This window comes from Oryx dammah, unplaced genomic scaffold (genome assembly GCF_014754425.2).
Source record: "Oryx dammah isolate SB20612 unplaced genomic scaffold, SCBI_Odam_1.1 HiC_scaffold_8, whole genome shotgun sequence".
Classification (NCBI taxonomy): Eukaryota; Metazoa; Chordata; class Mammalia; order Artiodactyla; family Bovidae; genus Oryx; species Oryx dammah.
The window spans coordinates 15,943,445-15,964,929 of record NW_024070192.1 but is presented as its reverse complement, the minus strand read 5'-3'; the positions used below and the strand labels follow the sequence as shown (position 1 = coordinate 15,964,929).

General features: G+C 37.3%; 1 protein-coding gene across 1 annotated transcript in view; it reads left to right on the top strand.

The window, feature by feature from the left end:
• Window positions 1-21,265, top strand: part of LOC120866571 — a 29,504-nt gene extending 8,239 nt beyond the window's left edge. Inside the window, exons 5-10 of the mRNA XM_040244362.1 lie at window positions 3,931-4,032; window positions 6,259-6,363; window positions 16,605-16,709; window positions 18,642-18,746; window positions 20,361-20,470; window positions 21,257-21,265. Coding sequence (XP_040100296.1) covers window positions 3,931-4,032; window positions 6,259-6,363; window positions 16,605-16,709; window positions 18,642-18,746; window positions 20,361-20,470; window positions 21,257-21,265 — 536 coding nt within the window. The remainder of the gene's footprint in view (window positions 1-3,930; window positions 4,033-6,258; window positions 6,364-16,604; window positions 16,710-18,641; window positions 18,747-20,360; window positions 20,471-21,256) is intronic.
• Window positions 21,266-21,485: the final 220 nt, after the last annotated feature.

The window sequence follows — 21,485 nt, the reverse complement described above, 5'->3', positions numbered from 1 at the left end:
TAAAAAGGCTCTTGATGAAAGTGAAAGAGGAGAGTGAAAAAGTTGGCTTAAAGCTCAACATTCAGAAAACTAAGATCATGGCATCTGGTCCCATCACTTCATGGCAAATAGATGGGGAAACAGTGGAAACAGTGTCAGACTTTATTTTTCTGGGCTCCAGAATCACTGCAGATGGTGATTGTAGCCATGAAATTAAAAGACGCTTGCTCTTTGGAAGAAAAGCTATGACCAACCTAGACAGCATACTAAAAAGCAGAGATGTTACTTTGCCAACAAAGGTCCATCTAGTCAAAGCTATGGTTTTTCCAGTAGTCATGTATGGATGTGAGATTTGGACTGTAAAGAAAACGGAGTGCTGAAGAATTGATGCTTTTGAACTGTGGTGTTGGAGAAGACTCTTGAGGGTCCCTAGGACTGCAAGGAAATCCAACGAGTCCTGAATATTTATTCAGGAAATCAGTCCTGGCTATTCATTGGAAAGACTCATGCTGAAGCTGAAACTCCAATACCTGATGCGAAGAACTGATTCATTTGAAAAGGCCCTGATGCTGGGAAAGATTGAAGGTGGGAGCAGAAGGGGATGACAGAGGATGAGACGGTTGGATAGCAACACTGACTCAATGGACATGACTTTGAGTAAACTCCGGGAGTTGGTAATGGACAGGGAGGCCTGACGTACTGCAGTCCATGGGGTTGCAAGGAGTCAGACATGACTGAGTGACCAAAATGACTGACTGACTGACAGATTAAAATTGGTACTTTTTTTTTTTTTTTTACCATTTATTCATTCAATAAATATTACTGAGCATCACATATTGGATATTCTGCTAAGTGCTAGAGATACAATAGCAAGTAAAAACAACCATAGTTCTTGACCTAAGCAGCTTAATATCTGCTATATAATAATTCTTCATGTACTAGTAGACGCTGAATTAGAAGTAGAGAATTCAGACAATACTGCAGAGCTACAGTAATCGAAGCAGTGTGGTATTGGCACAAAAACAAACATGTGAATCAATGGAACAAAATAGAGAGCCCAGAAACCCATACTCCTACAGTCAAATAATCTTTGACAAAGGACACAAGAATATATAATGGGAGAAAGACAGTCTCTTCAGTAAAATGTGTTTGCAAAGTTGAACAACTGCTTGTAAACCAATGAAGTCAGCACACACCCTCTCACCATACACACTAATTAACTCAAAATGGCTTAAAGACTTAAATATAAGACATGACACAATAAAATACCAGAAGAGAACATAGGCAAAACATTCTCTGAACATTAATGTACCCATGTTTTCCTAGATCAGCCTCCCAAGGCAATAGAAATAAAAATGAAAATAAACGGGATCTAATCAAACTTACAAGCTCTTGCACAGCAAACGAAACAATAAACAAAAAGACAACCTACAGAATGGGAGAAAATATTTGCAAATGATGTGATTGACAATGGCTTTTTCCAAAATATAACAATAGCTCATACAACTCAATAGCAAAGAAATAGCCAACCAATAAAAAGCGGGCAGAAGACCTAAAGAGACATTTCTTAAAAGAAGACATGCAAATGGTCAACAGGCATGTGAAAAGATGCTCAACATTGCTAATTATTAGAGAATTGTGAATCAAAACCTCAATGAGGTACCACCGCACACCAGTCAGAATGGCTATCATTCAGTTCAGTTCTTTGCTCAGTCATGTCTGACTCTTTGCGACCCCATGAATCGCAGCACGCCAGGCCTCCCTGTCCATCACCAACTCCTGGAGTTCATTCAGATTCACGTTCATCGAGTCAGTGATGCCATCCAGCCATCCCATCCTCAGTCGTCCCCTCTCCTCCTGCCCGCAATCCGTCCCAGCATCAGAGTCTTTTCCAATGACTCAACTCTTCGCATGAGGTGGCCAAAGTACTGGAGTTTCAGCTTTAGCATCATTCCTTCCAAAGAAATCCCAGGGCTGATCTCCTTCAGAATGGACTGGTTGAATCTCCTTGCAGTCCAAGGGACTCTCAAGAGTCTTCTCCAACACCACACTTCAAAAGCATCAATTCTTCGGTGCTCAGCCTTCTTCACAGTCCAACTCTCACATCCATACCTGACTACTGGAAAAACCATAGCCTTGACTAGACGGTCCTTAGTTGGCAAAGTAATGTCTCTGCTTTTGAAGATACTATCTAGGTTGGTCATAACTTTTCTTTAAGGAGTAAGCGTCTTTTAATTTCATGGCTGCAGTCACCATCTGCAGTGATTTTGGAGCCCCCCAAAATAAAGTCTGACATTGTTTCCACTGTTTCCCCATCTATTTCCCATGAAGTGATGGGACCAGATGCCATGATCTTCGTTTTCTGAATGTTGAGCTTTAAGCCAACTTTTTCACTCTCCTCTTTCACTTTCATCAAGAGCCTTTTTAGTTCCTCTTCACTTTCTGCCATAAGGGTGGTGTCATCTGCATATCTGAGGTTATTGATATTTCTCCTGGCAATCTTGATTCCAGCTTGTGTTTCTTCCAGCCCAGCATTTCTCATGATGTACTCTGCATATAAGTTAAATAAGCAGGGTGACAATATATAGCCTTGACGTACTCCTTTTCCTATTTGGAACCATTAAAAGTCTACAAATAACAAATGCTGGAGAGGTTGTGGAGAAAAGGAACTTTCCTACACTGTTGGTATGAATGTAAGTTTGTGTCACCACTGTGGAAAATAGTATGCAGGTTCCTCAGCAAACTAAAAATAAAATTACCATATGATCTATCAATCCCACTCCTGGGCATATTTCCAGACAAAGCTTTAATTCAAAAAGATATGGGCATCCCTGTGTTCGTAGCAGCACTATTCACAATAGCCAAGATATGACTGTATAGCTTGGGGAATATATTCAATATCCTGTAATAAGCCATAATGAAAAAGAATATGAAAAAAATATATATGCACATGTATATATTATTACTGACTGACTGCTTTACAGCAGTAATGAACACAACATTGAGATTCAACTATACTTCAATAAAAAATAAATTTAAAGAGGAAGGGGTTCCATGGTGGCTTAGTGGTAAAGAATTTGCCTGCCAATACATGAGACACAGATTCTATCCCTGGTCTGAGAAGATCCCACATGCCACGTGGCAACTAAGCCCATGTGGCACAATTTCTGAACCTGTGCTCTAGAGCTGGGAAGCTGCAACAACTGAAGTTCTGTGCCCTAGAGCTGGCACACCACAGTGAAGAGTAGCTCCTGCTTACTGCAACTAAAGAAATCCCACGACAACAATGAAGACCCAGTCCAGATAAAATAATTCATTTAAAGGAAAGAGGAAGATGCCACCAACAAGCTAAGAACTGAATTCTTTCCACTAAATTATAATTAAATGCTCTTTCCACATTATGATTGTATGGGCTTTTAAAATCTATTACCCCCATACTCCTTAAAAAAAGTATAAATGCCTAGAGTTAGATACTGAAATACTAGAACTTTTAGCAATAAAACTTCACTGTACTTTGTTGTTTCCAAAGTCATTATCTGGACTCCTTGCCAATAATTAGCATATCTTCTCTTATATGATGGGAAAGGTGAATTCTAGTTCAACACAGCAAATGGTGAAGAAAAGTTTTGGTAAAATTAGAGTTGAACTCATAATAAAGCAAGTGCTTGCTAATAAAACTTATTTTATATCAGCAATCTATATCATCCTAATTTACTACAAAGTTATTCTCATAATCGCTTGTTTTGTTGCCTTGATTATCATTCAGAGATTATACTAGAATTAACAACAAAGTCTTTATCTGAACTGCCAATGGCGTATTTGTTAGGTCAGGTACCTGTTTATCCTGCAGTTGGTTGTAATGCTGCAAAGACAGTTTGTTTTTTTTAATTATATCAAATCATGGCATCATTCACAATAATACCATAAGTCTCCATTTCTTTTGCTTTGAAGAAGGAGAGGTTGTTGTCAATGACATGAAAAAAGTTCCTGGAAATATAGGAGTAGAACTCAAAGAAAAGAAGCATGATTTGGTGAACAATGTGCCAATTAATGGTAAGAATTTCAGTAACTATTCTGCTTCCTATCTAGGTGAAAAACAAAAACTGTCCAAAAAACCTTTTGAAGGCAATATTGTTTTATCTTAAGAAATACCAACTCTGTCATCTCATGTTTAGTTTGGGAATCAGTAGACTCTAGTTATAAATCCCATGACCATGGATGAAAAATACTGGTTCTTATTTTTTAATCCATTGTAAGTCCTAAAGTTTAAAATGAGAATTAAGGGGGAAAAGGAAGGCATTGAAAAGTATTGGAATGAAAATAAATGAGACATTACAAAAATAAATGAGGAAGGGGCTTCTGCATGCTAGAGTCCAGGCAATAACTACCTTAGATGCCAATGAGTGAAGAGGGGCCTTCTTAACAGTTTACTCCATTTCATATTTTATGAAAAGTTACTGAGAGTAAATTTGTACTTTGTAGGGAAATGTAAGTTCTGACTTTGTGAAATGGTGGCTCCTATACTGCTTAATGAGTCTTTTTATCACTTTTGTGAGATTTTAATTAGTATATTTCTTAAAGCCCATGAAAAGATCAATCAGAATAGGATGATTGATGGTATGAAGGCCTTTAAAGATAAGCAAAAGAAAGAACAGGATATTGAATCTTGATAGCTGCACCCTTCTAATATTTTGATGGCATGCTTATGCTTCTTTTAATCCATCTGTACTTTTGCAGATATTCTACATTACATGTTAGAACACTTCATAATTTGTTGAAAGTTTATGGAAAAGAAGAAAATAAGTACTGTCTAGTCTGAAGAGTGATTCAGTTCAGTTCAGTTCAGTCACTCAGTCATGCCCGACTCTTTGCGACCCCAGGGACTGCAGCACGCCAGGCCTCCCTGTCCATCACCAACTCCCGGAGTTCACTCAGATTCATGTCCATCAAGTCAGTGATGCCGTGCAGCCATCTCATCCTGTGTCGTCCCCTTCTCCTCCTGCCCCCAATCCCTCCCAGCATCAAAGTTTTTTCCAATGAGTCAGCTCTTCGCATGAGGTGGCCAAAGTACTGGAGTTTCAGCTTTAGCATCATTCCTTCCAAAGAAATAACAAAAAAGTAGTAATTGCTAAGAAATTTACTCAGAAAAAGAAAAATTTCTCTGTGTGTCAGAAAAAAAAAATCATGCTTACTGGGTAGAAGTATGAAATTTGTTTTCCCCATTGCTGTTTCAGTAAGCAGTTCATCAACTTCTTTTAAAACTTTCTTTGTGGAGTGGCCAAGGGAAGAGATTTTATTCTATTATTGAACATCTTTTAAACACTTGAACAGAATTTATTTAGCCATGGTCTTTGTACTAAAACCTATAACCATATTATGCAGGAATTAATAGTTTTTGGTTACATTTAAGAATCACTAAACTTTGGGTTTATTCCTCTCATTTTCTTAAAGGGAAGGGGATGATTGTATCAACAAGTTATATACTTTTCTGTAAAACATGAGGGTGAATCTCATAGGCAAAAAACCTTAAAATCGGAAATAGAATCTGAAAATTAATAACTGAGCATTTAATATAACAGTTAACCACTCAAGAGGTCTTGCGCTTATGAAATGCTGAAATGAATCTCTAAAGCTACTAATCTGGCACCAAGAAGACATTTTAAAACCTCACAGAATCTATTTCTAAATAGAAGTAAATTCCGTCTTTAAGACTTACATTGAGTTTGTTATATCAGCAACTTCTTTCACTGTGAATCATAAACGATGCTGAAGTTTCTGAAGACTACAAAAGACCAGAGAAGGGTCAGGGAAAAGAGAAAAAATTGGGGCAAGGAGAGTGGAAATAGATGAAAACATTTTAATTGAAAAATCAAATCTAGGTCTACACAGCAAACATTGAGTGGAGGATTAGCAGTTATCAGCAGAAATGATCTGGGAGTTCAAGCAAATGAGAATGGCCCTTTGTTATTGTTTGGAAAGATGAGATCTGTGGTCTACAGCAATAGGTGCTAAACTACCTTGGGCACATTTTGTTGTTTCAGGTTATCCCCAAGAAAAGGTAATAGGATTTATCTATCCTATTGAATTTTTCTGAACATTGGAAATTAGTCTTGATAGCCCTATTAAAAGTGTTAAATGATAGTACAGAGACATGAATTATATTTTCTCTCTCTTTTAATATCAGTAACACAAACTAATTAGTCATACACAGACATGAATGTATTTTTAATATTTTGGAAACGTTTTTTTGTCATTTTCCACTCCTACTGCTTTCCTAAGGAGGGAAGGTTAACATGAGTACTTTGGACAGCATTCTGGGCGAAATGAGGATTAAACTCATAGAAAAGGAAAAGGAAAAACTGACAGAAAATCTGCTAGCTAATGGTGAGTATTTTCAAAATAACTGTGCCTTTGATGGGAATTCGTGTTTGTAAATATGAGTATGAGAATTTCTAAAATTAGTGACATTTAGTACCCAAAAGCTATTTTGTAGATCTTGAAATGAATTAATTTCTTATGTAAAGGTAAGTCCTATTTCTTCTTTTCTATAAATCCTAGGGAGCAGAAAACAGTTGTCTTCAGTTTATTGTTCTGTTCAGCACTCTCTCACAAAAAGCTTAATTTTCCCTATAATTCCTGAAAATGTTCATATTTGTATCTTTGGACCAATTTTCTCACCCAAATATTGAATTGGTATATTTTAACTTTTATAGAACATGTCTGTGCTGTCGCTCAGACATCATGGATTTTGTCAGTAACTGAGTTCATAATTATCATTGTGGTTCTTTATGAAGCCACATGGGGCTTTTAGAAATATATTGGGGGCATGTTTGGTTCTCACAGGTGATTTTAGGATTGGGTACTATTAGTATTAAATTCCCTGAGCACTTCCCAGGTGGCACAGTGGTAAAGAATCTATCTGCCAATGCAGGATATGCAAGAGACGTGGGTTTGATCCCTGGGTCAGGAAGATCCCCTGGAGATGGGCATGGCTGGCCACTCCAGTATTCTTGCCTGGCGAATCCCATGGACAGAGGAGCTTGGTGGGCTGCAGTCCACGGGGTCCCAAAGAGTTGGACACGACTGAGCACACACGCATGAGTGCCAGGGATACTAAGTGCTCTACAATTAATGGGACTTTTCCACACACTGAAGAATTGTTCCACAGATAATACCAATAGCATGTCCAGTAACTGAGAAACCCTGGACCCTAACTTGACTCGTATTTCCATACTTTTTCACTATTATAGTACCATCATTATTATCTTGGTAATACAAGCTGGAATCCTGAGAGTTAACCTTCACTCAACTCTAACTCATTGTATTACAAATGAGTACCATTCATCTGTAAAATGTGAGCTTCTTTTGCCAGAGACCATACCTGGATTTCATTTTGCATCTTTATCCCTCCCTCATCTTAGTACCTTTCACACATTATAATAAATATTTAATGAAAGAATTAGAATAAATAAAAGAAGTTTCTATTCAATGTGAGAGAAAAACAAAAAGAGTGCTAGTGGCTGGTACTTACAGTAGCCTATTGACAGATGCCTCAACTATTTGCTTACTATTATACTCTTCATACCAATTATTAATACCACAGTGTTGTCATAGTTATCCCACACAGAGTTAACTGTCTTATATTCTCGTAAGAAGTATTTGGTCTTACTTGCGTTTAGAGCCCATGTTCTCAGGGAAGCTTATAATCCATTGCAGTCTATTCAGTTCTCAATGACATAAATGGAAAAACAATTTTATATACAAAATATAAAGTTTCTTACTTTCTTTCAGTTTATTTTCTGTCATCTCTTCATTCTACCCTCATATCTTTCTAATGTGAGCCAGTGGGTGTCCTTTTGGAGATTATAATTTACTTTATTGTGACTAACTACAATTATATTAAAGTTAGTAGGATTATCAAAGGACTTTGTGAATACCCAGATCACCCCAAAAAGAAATCTCATGCCCTTTAGCTATCACCCTACAAGCCCTATGTAATTACTAATCTATTTTCTGTCTCTGTAGATTTGCCTTACCATTTCAAATAAATGGTATAATCTGTGGGTTTTGTGACTAGCTTATTTCACTTAGTATGTACAGGTTTATCTGTATTGTAGTATGTATCAGTTAATTCATTCTTATTTTTTGCCTTTTTTTCAATATTTTTATTGTGATAAAATACACATAACATAAATTTTACTCTCTTAATCATTTTAAAGTATACAGTTCAGTGGTATTAAGTCCATTGATAATTATTGTACAACCATTCAGTTCAGTTCAGTTCAGTCGCTCAGTCATGTTCGACTCTTTGCAGCCCCATGGACTGCAGCACCCCAGGCCTCCCTGTCCATCACCAACTCCCAGAGTTTACCCAAACTAATGTCCATTGAATCCGTGATGCCATCCAACCATCTCATCCTCTGTCATCTTCTTCTCCTCCTGCCTTCAATCTTTCCCAGCATCAGTTCAGTTCAGTTCAGTTCAGTCGCTCAGTCGTGTCCGACTCTTTGCGACCCCATGGACTGCAGCACGCCAGGCCTCCCTGTCCATCACCAACTCCCAGAGTTCACCCAAGCTCATGTTCATCGAGTCGGTGATGCCATCCAACCATCTCATCCTCTGTCATTCCCTTCTCCTCCTGCCCCCAATTCCTCCCAGCATCAGGTCTTTTTCCAATGAGTCAGCTCTTCACATCAGGTGGCCAAAGTATTGGAGTTTCAGCTTTAGCTTCAGTCCTTCCAGTGAACACCCAGGGCTGATCTCCTTTAGGATGGACTGGTTGGATCTCCTTGCAGTCCAAGGGACTCTCAAGAGTCTTCTCCAACACTACAGATCAAAAGCATCAATTCTTCAGCATTCAGCTTTCTTCACAGTCCAACTCTCACATCCATACATGACCACTGGAAAAACCATAGCCTTGACTAGACGGACCTTTGTTGGCAAAGTAATGTTTCTGCTTTTGAATATGCTATCTAGGTTGGTCATATCTTTCCTTCTAAGGAGTAAGCGTCTTTTAATTTCAACCATTACCATCATCCATCTCCAGAATTCTTTTCATTTTGCAAATTGAAACTTTATATTCATTAAACAAAAGCTCCCCACTGCCCCTTATCCCCAGCCCCTAGCAGCCACCATTCTGTTTCTGTCCCTGTGACTTTCTGTCCCTTTGATTTCATGTAAGTGGAATGACTGATTTCTTTCATGTGGCATAATGTCCTCAAGGTTCACCTATGTTATAACATATGTTGGAATTTCCTGCCTTTTCAGCCTCAGTAATATTCCACTGTAGGTGTATCCCACATTCTGCTTATCCGTTCATCCACCAGTGAACACTGGGTTGCTTCCACATTCTAGTTGTTTATAATGCTGCTATGAACATGAGTATACTGCTTCATTCCTTTTTGTTGGCAAATAATATTCCATTGTATGGATATATTTCTTTATCTGCTTATCAGTTGATAGGCATTTGGGTTCTTTCCACCTTTGGGGCATAATAAGCATTTCCAAACATACACAAAAGTAGTAATAGAATAATACAATTATTCTTTCTCACATATTCCTGTCACCAACAAGTATGAAGATTTTGTTACACTTGTTTCTTTTTTGTTTTTATTTTTTGACTGAAATAGTTCAAAACAAGTTCCAACATCATTTTGTTCTTACATACTTCAGTATGCATCTCTTAAAAATAGAATAATTTTTACATTACTTCAATGCCATTATATAATTTAATTTAAATTTTTCTTACTTCTCTCTAATATTTTTACAGTTGTTAATAGTTTAAGTCAAACACCAAAGTTTACACCCTATATCTGTTAAGACACTCGAATCTCATGGAATATAAAGCTGATCCTTCTTCCTCTTCCTCTTTTACTAAAGCTCTAATTTATTGAAGAAACTGTATCTGTTGCCAATTATCTGTAGAATATCCCATTTACTAAATTTGTTTTCTTATCTGTCTTGTTCCTCTATCCCTTGTATTCCCTATAACTAGAAGTCAGCTCTAATGGTTTAATTATTTTCAATTTTAACATCTTTTTGACAAGAATACTTCATATGTAATACTGTACATTTTACATTGATTTCTATCAGGAAATACAGATTTATCTTTTTGAAAATAGCTATACAATTGTCACAAAGAATTGGACCTGACTTAGTGACTGAACAACAACAAAAAACAGTTGTCACAAATTGCTTAAAGTTCTATCTTCATTCCCTATAATGTGAGATGCCATCTTAACTATATACTTAGTTTCTATATGCACTTGCCTATTTTGGGAATTCATATTTTGTCCTATTGGTCTGATTATTCATATACTAATACTAAATTTCTTTGAATATGACAGCTTTATCATGTTTTAATATAGGTTGGTCTAACCCTAGGCCCTCATTCCTCTCCCCTAGACACATAAATATATGTGGGCTTCCCTCAGGTCTGGCTGTTCTTTTTGGGAATGTCTTTCTGTGTGACTTTTATTAGTAGGATATTTGTCTATTTTTTATGTAATATATTCCCAAGTGAGAAGATTATTGATTTTTTAGGGTTTGGAAATCACTTACGTGGTCAGAGTACTTATTGCATGTACTTGCTTATTATCGTGCCTAGTCAAAAAACCCCAACATGAAGAAATACAAAGGTATATGGTGCACCATTATTTCTTATTTTCTTTGGTACAGAAATACCAACTATTCTTTCAAATTTAGATTGAACATAAAAATCTTCCACATTCAATATAGACTGGCATTATTCTGAGTCAAGATTAGATCATGTGATGATGATGCTGTGCCCAATTTGTTGTAGTTTGGGCCTCCATGGATATAAATGATGCATACATGCCTCAGTAGGTGTGCACAGTAAGAGTGCCCCATGAACACTGTGAGCAATTCACTAAGAAGCTCCAGGAACAAGAGGAAGTGCCTCTTCCTGGCACCTGACTACCTTCCTGTTTTTCATGAGACTTTGGACTAGTAATTCCTTACTCTCTTCCAGCTCTTCGTTGCTTTCAAAATGATGCTTGTTATATTTTATTCAAGATTTTCATTGTAAGATGGGTCTGAATAACATAGTCATCCAAATGAATGGAAACAACTTTCTGGTCAGTTTTAGTTAGGAGTTAAGGTATCTAATCTGGGAGTTCAGAAAAGAAAAATAAACTTTATTCATTTTCATTTATTTTACCATTTTCTGAAAATAATTAAGAACTTGATTAACCATTTTGAGTGTATCAATTTTAATTCAAATACCCTTATTGACCCCCTTGGTATATATATGAACAGACCTTATTAAATCTTGGCCTTCTTGATAAGGTGGATGAAGAAGTTGTTGTTCAGTTGCTAAATCATCCAACTCTTGTGACCCCATGAACTGTAGCACACCACACTTCCCTATCCTTCACCATCCCCCAGAGCTTGCTCAAACTCATGTCCACTGAGTCAGTGATGCCATCTAACCACCTTGTCTTCTGTTATCCCCTTCTCTTCCTGCCTTCAATCTTTCCCAGCATCAGGTCTTTTCTAATGAGTTGACTCTTTGTTGTTTTTTTTTTTTTTTTAATTTTTTAAATTTATTTATTTATTTTTAATTTTTACTTTACAATTCTGTATTGGTTTTGGCATAGATTGACATGAATCCACCACAGGTGTACATGCGTTCCCAAACATGAACCCCCCTCCCACCCCCCTCCCCACAACATCTCTCTGGGTCATCCCCGCGCGTCAGCCCCAAGCGTGTCATATCCTGCATCAGACATAGACTGGCATTTCGATTCTTACATGTTATTATACATGTTTCAATGCCATTCTCCCAAATCATCACACCCTCTCCCTCTCTTTGCATCAGGTGAAGTGAAGTGAAGTGAAGTGAAGTCATTCAGTCGTGTCCGACTCTGCAACCCCATAGACTGTAGCCTATCAGGCTCCTCCGTCCATGGGATTTTCCAGGCAAGAGTGCTAGAGTGGACATCAGGTAGCCAAAGTATTGGAGCTTCAGCTTCAGCTCAGTCCTTCCAATGACTATTCAGGGTTGATATCCTTTAGGATTGACTGGTTTGATCTCCTTGCTGTCCAAGGGACTCTCAAGAGTCTTCTCCAGCACCACAATTCGAAAGCATCAATTTTTCAACACTTAGCCTTCTTTATGGTCCAGCTCTCACATTTGTACATGACTAGTGGAAAAACCGTAGCTTTGACTATACAGACAAAGCTGTAATCATAATGCACAGTAAGTAACATCAATGGCCACATTGTAGAACCAATAACTTTTTTGTACATGCTTTTCTTTTTCACAAGATAAGATTATTGATGTCAATAAGGTGGGTACTCTTTTGCAAAACATGGGGATGAACTTTACAGAAAAAGAAATTAGTAATCTGACACACAATCTACCAGGTAATGGTAAGTATTTGAGACATATTTGAATTGTGCAGGGTGTCTGGAGAATATAGGCTTCTATAAAAGTAATCTCTGAAAACTCTTACTTGACATTGAGACAGAAGACAGTAAAAATGACTCAAGACAGAAAGTAAACATGTTGATGTTGGACAAAAAGCAACAAAATTCTGTAAAGCAATTATACTTCAGTTAAAAAATAAACTTTTTTTTAAGAAGAAAGTAAACATGTTTTGTCTGTTGATATTTTCAGCAACTCTGATTCAGTTGAGAATATGGCCAGTGCCACTATTAGACTTGGATAGAACTAGAGAAAGACAGCACTGTGGGAGAAGGGAATACATTCCCTTTAACACAGGAATTGTTTTTTAATAGAAAAGACAGCTTAGCCAAATGTGGGAAATTGATTCATGTCAATATATGGCAAAACCACTACAATACTGTAAAGTAATTCAGTAATTAGCCTTCAATTAAAATAAATCAATTTATATTAAAAAAATAAAAAAAAAGTTAGACCATGCCAAAAAAATAAAAATAAAAATAGTTTAAAAAAAAAAGAGTTCTATCACCACCATTATTTCCAGGGACTTTAGGACAGAAGAATAAGGGAGGAGTGTTAAGTGTGGGACTTATTTCCTACACCACATGAAAAGGGCAGAGTCTTCCAGATACCCCAAGGGAAAGGACCATGAAGAATTCAAGCTGTCATGCAAGGAATGCAAGAATGCTCAGCCACTCATGCTTTTGCTTACATCCTTATATTCCTGAAACAGATTCTGTGGTCCAAAGACTATGTTCCCAGACTTCTAATCGCCCTCAATGGGCTGGAGACAAACTCTAAAGAGCAGTAAATTTCACATTGCTGCTAAGTCGCTTCAGTCGTGTCCGACTCTGTGCGACCCCATAGACGGCAGCCCACCAGGCTCCCCCATCCCTGGGATTCTCCAGGCAAGAACACTGGAGTGGGTTGCCATTTCCTTCTCCAATGCGTGAAAGTGAAAAGTGAAAGTGAAGTCACTCAGTCGTGTCCGACTCTTAGCGACCCCATGGACTGCAGCCTACTAGGCTCCTCCGTCCATGGGATTTTCTACGCAAGAGTACTGGAGTGGGGTGCCACTGCCTTCTCCAAAATTTCACATTAGGGCTAAATTAATTCATAAACTAAATAAACAAAAGTTAAAGATATAAACCTGAGATCACTCCAGTGAGGCTAAGTGTTTGAAACATTTCCTGAATATTTTACAACCTTAATTGAATTAATACTTGCTTATCTTATTAAGATGCATTTAATTGCATCATTGTGTAGGACAGAACTGTTCCCTAAAATATTTTTTTGTTTCATTCTATCATTTTTATCACTTTAAATCTACCAGAAAGAATATGCAGGTGATCTTCATTGTCTTATTTTCTTTGTGTGGGACGATGTATCCATTAGGAAAAGTGGGACTAGATGTGGAGCTATCAATTATCATAATAGAAAAATATTTTTTTAGCTTAAGAGACCTATCTGAGATTATAATGGTACTTTTAAAAATATTGCTGTAATAAAATGAACCGGAATTATGAAAGAAAAAATATATAGCTATTATTTGGGACTGTCATCTAGTCTTGCCATTGATTGCTGTTCCTTGTTTTGAAATAATAATTCAAGATCAACCAAGACAATGAAAGGGGCTTCCCTGGTGGTTCAGACAGTAAAGAATCTGCCTGCAATGTGGGAGACCTGGCTTCATTCTCTGGGTTGAGAAGATCCCTTGGAGTAGGAAATGGCAACCCACTCCAGTATTCTTGCCTGGAAAATTCCATGGACATAGGAGCCTGGTAAACTGCAGCCCATAGGGTCACAAGAGTTGAACATGACCAAGCTACTAAACAACCAATGAAAAGGGGGATTCCCAGGTGATGCTATGACCAACCTAGATAGCATATTAAAAGGTGGAAATTACTTTGCCACAAAGGTACATCTAGTCAAAGCTATGGTTTTTCCAGTAGTCATATATGGATGTGAGAGTTAGACTATAAAGTAAGCTGAGCACTGAAGAATTGATGCTTTTAACTGTGATACTGGAGAAGACTCTTGAGAGTACTTTGGACTGCAAGGAGATCAAACAGTCAGTCTAAAGAAAATCAGTCCTGAATATTCATTGGAAGGACTGATGCTGAAGTTGAAGCTCCAATACTCTGGCCACCTGATGCAAATAACTGACTCATTGGAAAAGACCCTGATTCTGGGAAAGATTGAAGGCGGGAGGAGAAGGGGACAATAGAGGATGAGATGATTGGATGGAATCACCAACTCGATGGACGTGAGTTTGAGCAAGCTCCAGGAGTTGGTGATGGACAGGGAAATCTGGCAGGGTGCAGTCTATGAGTCTGACATGACTGAGTGACTTAACTGACTAACTGACAGCCTTCTTTATGTAAATATTTATTTACAACATTGTTAGAGTAAAGTAGTCGCTCAGTCGTGTCAGACTCTTTGCAACCCCATGGACTGTAGCCTACCAGGCTCCTCTGTCCATGGGATTTCCCAGGCAAGAGTACTGGAGTGGGTTGCCATTTCCTTCTCCAGGGCTCTTCCTGACCCAGAGATCGAACGTGGGTCTCCAGCATTGCAAGCAGACGCTTTACCATCTGAGTCACCAGGGAATATGTACTAAATGCCACTGAATTGTTCACTTCAAAACGGTTAATTTTATGTTATGTGAATTTCACCTCAAAAAAATTGCAGTGAGAATCTGCTTATACTTTTAAAGTTACCTCATAACTTTTACTTTATTATAATATATTAATTAATTAGCTAGTTATTAATTAGATACCTGGCATCAAAGCTCATTCCTATTCCTTATGATGTATGTTATAATTAAATCCTATAGTCTATCCCTTCATGGGCTGTTTATAGTACAGTCTTCTACCCAAGTTAAAGTTTAAAAGAAGATAATTTTAATTATGATTTTTTCTATTGATTACTTGATGCTTTTAGATAATAAACACATAAGTACATTTCTTGTTTTCAAAACCATATATAATAATGGTAAAGCATAAATAGTCAGATGACAATTCCTGTGCAAAATATTTTTAATATTTTAAGTTTTTTTCATGTATTACTCCTATATGTTTTCCTAAGGAGGAAAGTTTAAGGCCAAAAACCTAGACACCATCCTTGAACACCCGGGAATCAAGCTCACAGAAGAGGAACATGAAGATGTGAAAGAGCACCTGCCACTTAGTGAGTATTGTAAATACTCCTGTACCATAGGGGAGAGTTTATGCACCTGTATATGAGATTTTCTATAATAGTTTTACATGGTATTAAAACAGCATTTGATCTCTGGTTCCTCTGCCTTTTCTAAACCCAGCTCATACATCTGTACATTGCTAGATGGAAGCAATGCACAGGGCAAGGTATGTGGAATGGGGCACAGAGCTTCTATGCCCTCTCTGCCCTCCGGGTACTTCCATGTGTTTACCAACTTGGAAGCTCTCCAAACTCCCTCAGCTGATTTTTATGGAGGCTTCATTATGTAGGTATTATGGATGAAGTCCTTGGCCATTGGTGATTAACTCAACCTCCAGTGCCCCTTTTCTTCCCAGAGTTTCAAGAATAGGACTGAAAGTTCCAATCAAGTGGTTTGTTCTTCCAGCAACTAGCCCCGTATATTGTGGTTATCATCCAAGGGCTTTCCAAAAGCACCTCATTAGCGTACCATAAACTCAGGTGTGGTTGGAAGGGGCTTTTTAAGAATAATGGAAGACATTCTTTTCACTTTTGGTGATCTGAAGCTATTTTAGGAACTGAGGACAAAAGACCAAATATTATAACAAGGAATATTCCCATCACTTTTATCACTGAGGAAATTACAAGGGTTTTAGGAGCTGGTTGGTACAGAGGTGAAGACAAAACATGTACTTCTTATATCATAAATCATAATGTCACATCTTTTAGTTCAGGAAATAAGAACAACACTTTCCTATTGGCAGAAGTATGTGACTTGTTTTCTCTAATTCTGTAAATGGTCTAGAAGTTATGCCAAATCTTTAAAAGCGAATTATATAGACTATTCCCCAAAAAAGGCTCAAGGGAAAAAAATTCTAATTCCACCTTCATTACTGACAACTTTTTGTACAACTAAATGTACTTCATTGTGTGTCAATATCTATAATATACAGTAATTCATTGCTTTTTGTCACATTCCAAGTTTATTAAATTTTGCTTATTTTCCTCTCTTTTTCCCAAGGAGGGGTCACTGATGTCAGTAAACTGGACACTGTTTTGCAAAACATGGGAATGAAGCTTATAGGAACAGAAAGTAAAGACTTACTAGAGAATCTGCCTGTTGATGGTGAGTGCTTACATTTTTTGCACTGTTGAAAATAACCTGAGATGTGAGTATCTATAAAGTCACTTCTGGAAAAAAACTTACTTGCCATTAAGACATTTATAAAAGCTTAGAAATGAATTTAAAAAAGAAAATAAGAAAATATTTTTTCTCATCATTTTTTTTAACATAAGCCAACAACTCCTTTAATTTTGGTTCTAAAGGAATCATGAAAATGAAGACAGAACTGTTATTAGGACTATAAAAAGTGAGGCAAGAGAAAAGCAATTGAGGGAAAAGTTGCATGAAATACAGTCTGGAAATAGGTTAATGCAAAAATAAAGAAAAGAGTAGGTCAGAGGTGAGAGAGTATTGACATGTGGGACTTGTTCCATAACTGTATGGTAATGCTCACTCCCTTTCTCAGAGTCATGGACCATCAGACATTCTGGTCATTAAGTATTGAAATGCTTCCTTATTTCCCTATTTCCATAAAATCCACATTCCTACACCAGACTCCGTGATCCAAGGACTGTATTCTTAGGCTTACCCCCTTTATGATCTAGAAATAAACTCTTAAATACAGTTAAAACTGAATTAGGGCTGAAATGCCTTGGATCAATGAAAATATTACGCTAAGTAAAAGAAGTCAATCATAAGACATCGTATATTGTGTGATTCATCTATCTGAGATGTCTATTATTGGCAAACCTATAGAGACAGAGAATAGACAATATTTTCTGGTACTGGGGATGGTAGAGAAGGATGGACTAGGCTTAATGGATATTAGGTTTAGGGTAACAAAAGTGTTTTAGTGTTAGATTGTGGTGATGATTGGTCAGGTCTCTGCAGCTATACATTTTTAAATTAACCATAATATGTGAAAGATAGTCACACCTGTTCAATAAATCTGGTAAAAAATTAATAATGGCCTACTTGAGTTTTTAAATAGAGGAGAAAAAAATTCCTCTCAGCCTAGATTTAGTATCACTGTGGAGAATTCATACTTCCTTCTGACCACTTTCTGTTATTCACAGGTGATCAGTAAAAACTATTAAATTATTGGGAATATTTTAAAATTATGTTATTATCTCTGATGTTATTATTGAGTTTCTCAATAACATGAGCTTAAAGCTCAACATTCAGAAAACTAAGATTATGACATCCAGTCCCATCACTACATGGTAAATAGATGGGGAAACAGTGGCTGACTTTATTTTTCTGGGCTCCAAAATCACTGCAGATGGTGATTGCAGCCATGAAACTGAAAGACACTTATTCCTTGGAAGAAAAGCTATGACCAACCTAGACTGCATATTAAAAAGCAGAGACATTACTTTGCCAACAAAGGTCCGTCTAGTCAAGGCTATGGTTTTTCCAGTAGTCATGTATGGATCTGAGATTTGGGCTATAAAGAAAGCTGAGTGCCAAAGAATTGATGCTTTTGAACTGGTGTTGGAGAAGACTCTTGAGAGTCCCTTGGACTGCAAAGAGATCCAACCAGTCCATCCTAAAGGAGATCAGTCCTGGGTGTTCATTGGAAGGACTGAAGCTGAAACTCCAGTACTTTGGCCACCTTATGTGAAGAACCAACTCATTAGAAAAGACCCTGATGCTGGGAAAGATTGAATGCAGGAGGAGAAGGGGACGATAGAGGATGGTCGGATGGCATCACCAACGCAATGGACATGAGTTTGAGTAGGCTCCAGGAGTTGGTGATGAACAGGGAAGCCTGGCGTGCTGCAGTCTGTGGGGTTGCAAAGAGCTGGGCACAACTGAGTGACTGAACTGAACTGATATGGATATATTTCATTCTGCCCTTGCGTGTTCTCAAATTGTTACCTTCTGAGCCACCAGGGAAGCCCCTGATTCTTCATAGGCAGGAATATTTCATTATTTGAAATCATTAGGTAGGCCATATAACTCTCAAATGTCTATATTCTCATCTTTTCAAAGGAAAAAAAGTTGATGTCAATGACCTTCCAAATCTTCTTAGGAACATGGGAATTGAGCTGACTGATAAGGAATGCTCAGAGCTGAAGAAAATCCTATCAATTGATGGTGAGTCACATGGTTGCCACTCAGGCCTTTCATGGCCTAATTGTGTGGCCTTTTTAAGAAGTTATAAAACTTCCCTATGAAATTTCCTCTAGAAATTTCTTAACTTTAAGAGAAAAAAATTCTAAGCTGTGTAGAAACCATATAACTGTCAATTAAATTTACTTTTTAAGTCATTAAAACTTTCGACTATGAGTAAAGCAATTAATATTGTGTGTGTGTGTGCTTAGTCATGTTCGACTCTGTGACCCCATGACTGTAACCCACCAGGCTCCTCTGTCCGTGGGATTTTCCAGGCAAAAATACTGGAGCCAGTTGCCATGTCCTACTGCAGAGGTTCTTTCCAACCCAGGGATCGAACCCACATCTCTTGCATCTCCTGCATTGGCAAGCAGATTCTTTACCACCTGCACAACCTTTACCACTGGAAGCCCTGACTTAATATTACTTATACTTCATTATAAAACCTAATTATAAGCAAGGAAAGAAAGGAAAATGAGGAGCGTGAAAGACTAGTAGAAGGAAGAGAAAGAAGTCAGAGAAAAAAAATGGTGGTCTAGTGGTTAAGAATCCATCTTACAATGCAGTGGACACAAGTTTGATTCCCTCACATGCCATGGAACAACTGAGTCAGCGTGCCACAACCAGGAAGTCCATGCACCTCAACAAGGATCCCACATGTTGGCAACTAAGATCAGATGGAACCAAATAAATAAGTAAATATTTAAAAAATGGGAAACAACAATATAGCAGAGTGGTTGAGTACAAAACACCCTGTGTCTGAATGCCTAGATTCAGATCCTAGCTCTACTACTTATCTTCTGTGTTATCTTAGACAAGTTTCTTCTAAACCTCAGTGTGTCAATTTCCTCATTTATAAAAAGAGGATAAAAATGATAAAGCACTTCATAGAAATAGATGGGCAAATATTGGAAACAGTGTCAGACTTTATTTTTTTTGGCTCCAAAATCACTGCAGATGGTGATTGCAGCCATGAAATTAAAAGACGCTTACTCCTTGGAAGAAAAGTTATGACCAACCTAGATAGCATATTCAAAAGCAGAGACATTACTTTGCCGACTAAGGTCCGTCTAGTCAAGGCTATGGTTTTTCCAGTAGTCATGTATGGATGTGAGAGTTGGACTGTGAAGAAGGCTGAGCACCGAAGAATTGATGCTTTTTGAACTGTGGTGTTGGAGAAGACTCTTGAGAGTCCCTTGAACTGCAAGGAGATCCAACCAGTCCATTCTGAAGGAGATCAGCCCTGGGATTTCTTTGGAAGGAATGATGTTAAATCTGAAACTCCAGTACTTTGGCCACCTCATGCGAAGAGTTGACTCATTGGAGAAGACTTTGATGCTGGGAGGGATTCGGGGCAGGAGGAGAAGGGGACAACTGAGGATGAGATCCCTGGATGACATTACTGACTCGATGGATGCGACTCTGAGTGAACTCTGGGAGTTGGTGATGGACAGGGAGGCCTGGCGTGCTGCGATTCATGGGGTCGTGAAGAGTCGGACACGACTGAGCGACTGAACTGAACTGAACTGAACTTTGAAATGTGCTTAGTATAAGGTAAAATTTCAATAAAAGTTATCTATTGTGCTGTTATTGTAGTTGTGATTATGATGGTGGTGGTGATACTGGTGGTGGTGGTAGCAATGATGGCTGTAATGGTGGCAATGAAGATGATGCCTCAGCGTAGCCCAAACTCACAATTGCTTTGGGTAATAAAGATCATAGGGACATGTCACCTTTTTAAAAGCTGTTATTTCTACCTTCATTTTTAAAATTTGTAGTTAAAATAACATTTTAAGGAAAATTATGAAAAATATATTTACAGCATTATGAAATACAAAATACTCTTTTATGAATGACCATATAGTTTTCATTCTGACATGAATTTGCCTTTTCTTATAGCTATTGGACAGGTGTTTCAAAATAGGGTTTTGGATGAAATAAAGTCTCTCAAAAGTAAGAATATACCTATTAAATTCTTGAGTCTATAACATTATACTGTGAATATTATTGATTCATTACTTATACATCTCTAAATATCTTTATTTTATCAGATAATATTCTTTATTATATTTTTGCATCTAGCTTTGCATTTACTGAAGCAGGTGAAAAAAATCATTTCAAATTTACTTATATATAGCAAGTTAGTTATTTTAGAAATTTGCCACAAATACCTGAGAGTTTATGTGACAAAAATAACCTGTTACTTTAGAAATCTATGAGATTAGTTGCTTCAGCTCTAGTTTAAAAATAGTAAGAAATTTTATGGTATGTTTTCTTACCCCCTCAAGCCCAACTTTAAAAAGAGAAATTTTATTTATAACTCTGCTACTTACTTTTTCAGTCATGAATATGATTTATTTTTATTACTGCTTTTCCATTACATTTCTGAGGTAATAATGGCTATTGGAAAAGGAATTTATGGATAGAGTTATATTTTTAATGTTTTGAAGTTATTTAATTTGCCTCATTTTAATTTACTCTCTTTTTCTAAGGTGGGATGATTAATGTCAATGATCTGAACAAAGTTCTTGGAAACGTGGGAATTAAGCTCACAGAAAAAGAACATGAAGCTCTGATAGCTAATCTTCCAGTTGATGGTGAGCATGAAATATATAATGTACTCTAACATCTCTCAGCTCCAAAGGGTTATGTCCAAGTATCTGCTAAATATTTCTATTTAGATGTCCCAGGCTAAAAAGAAATGCATTATATTTTAATTGA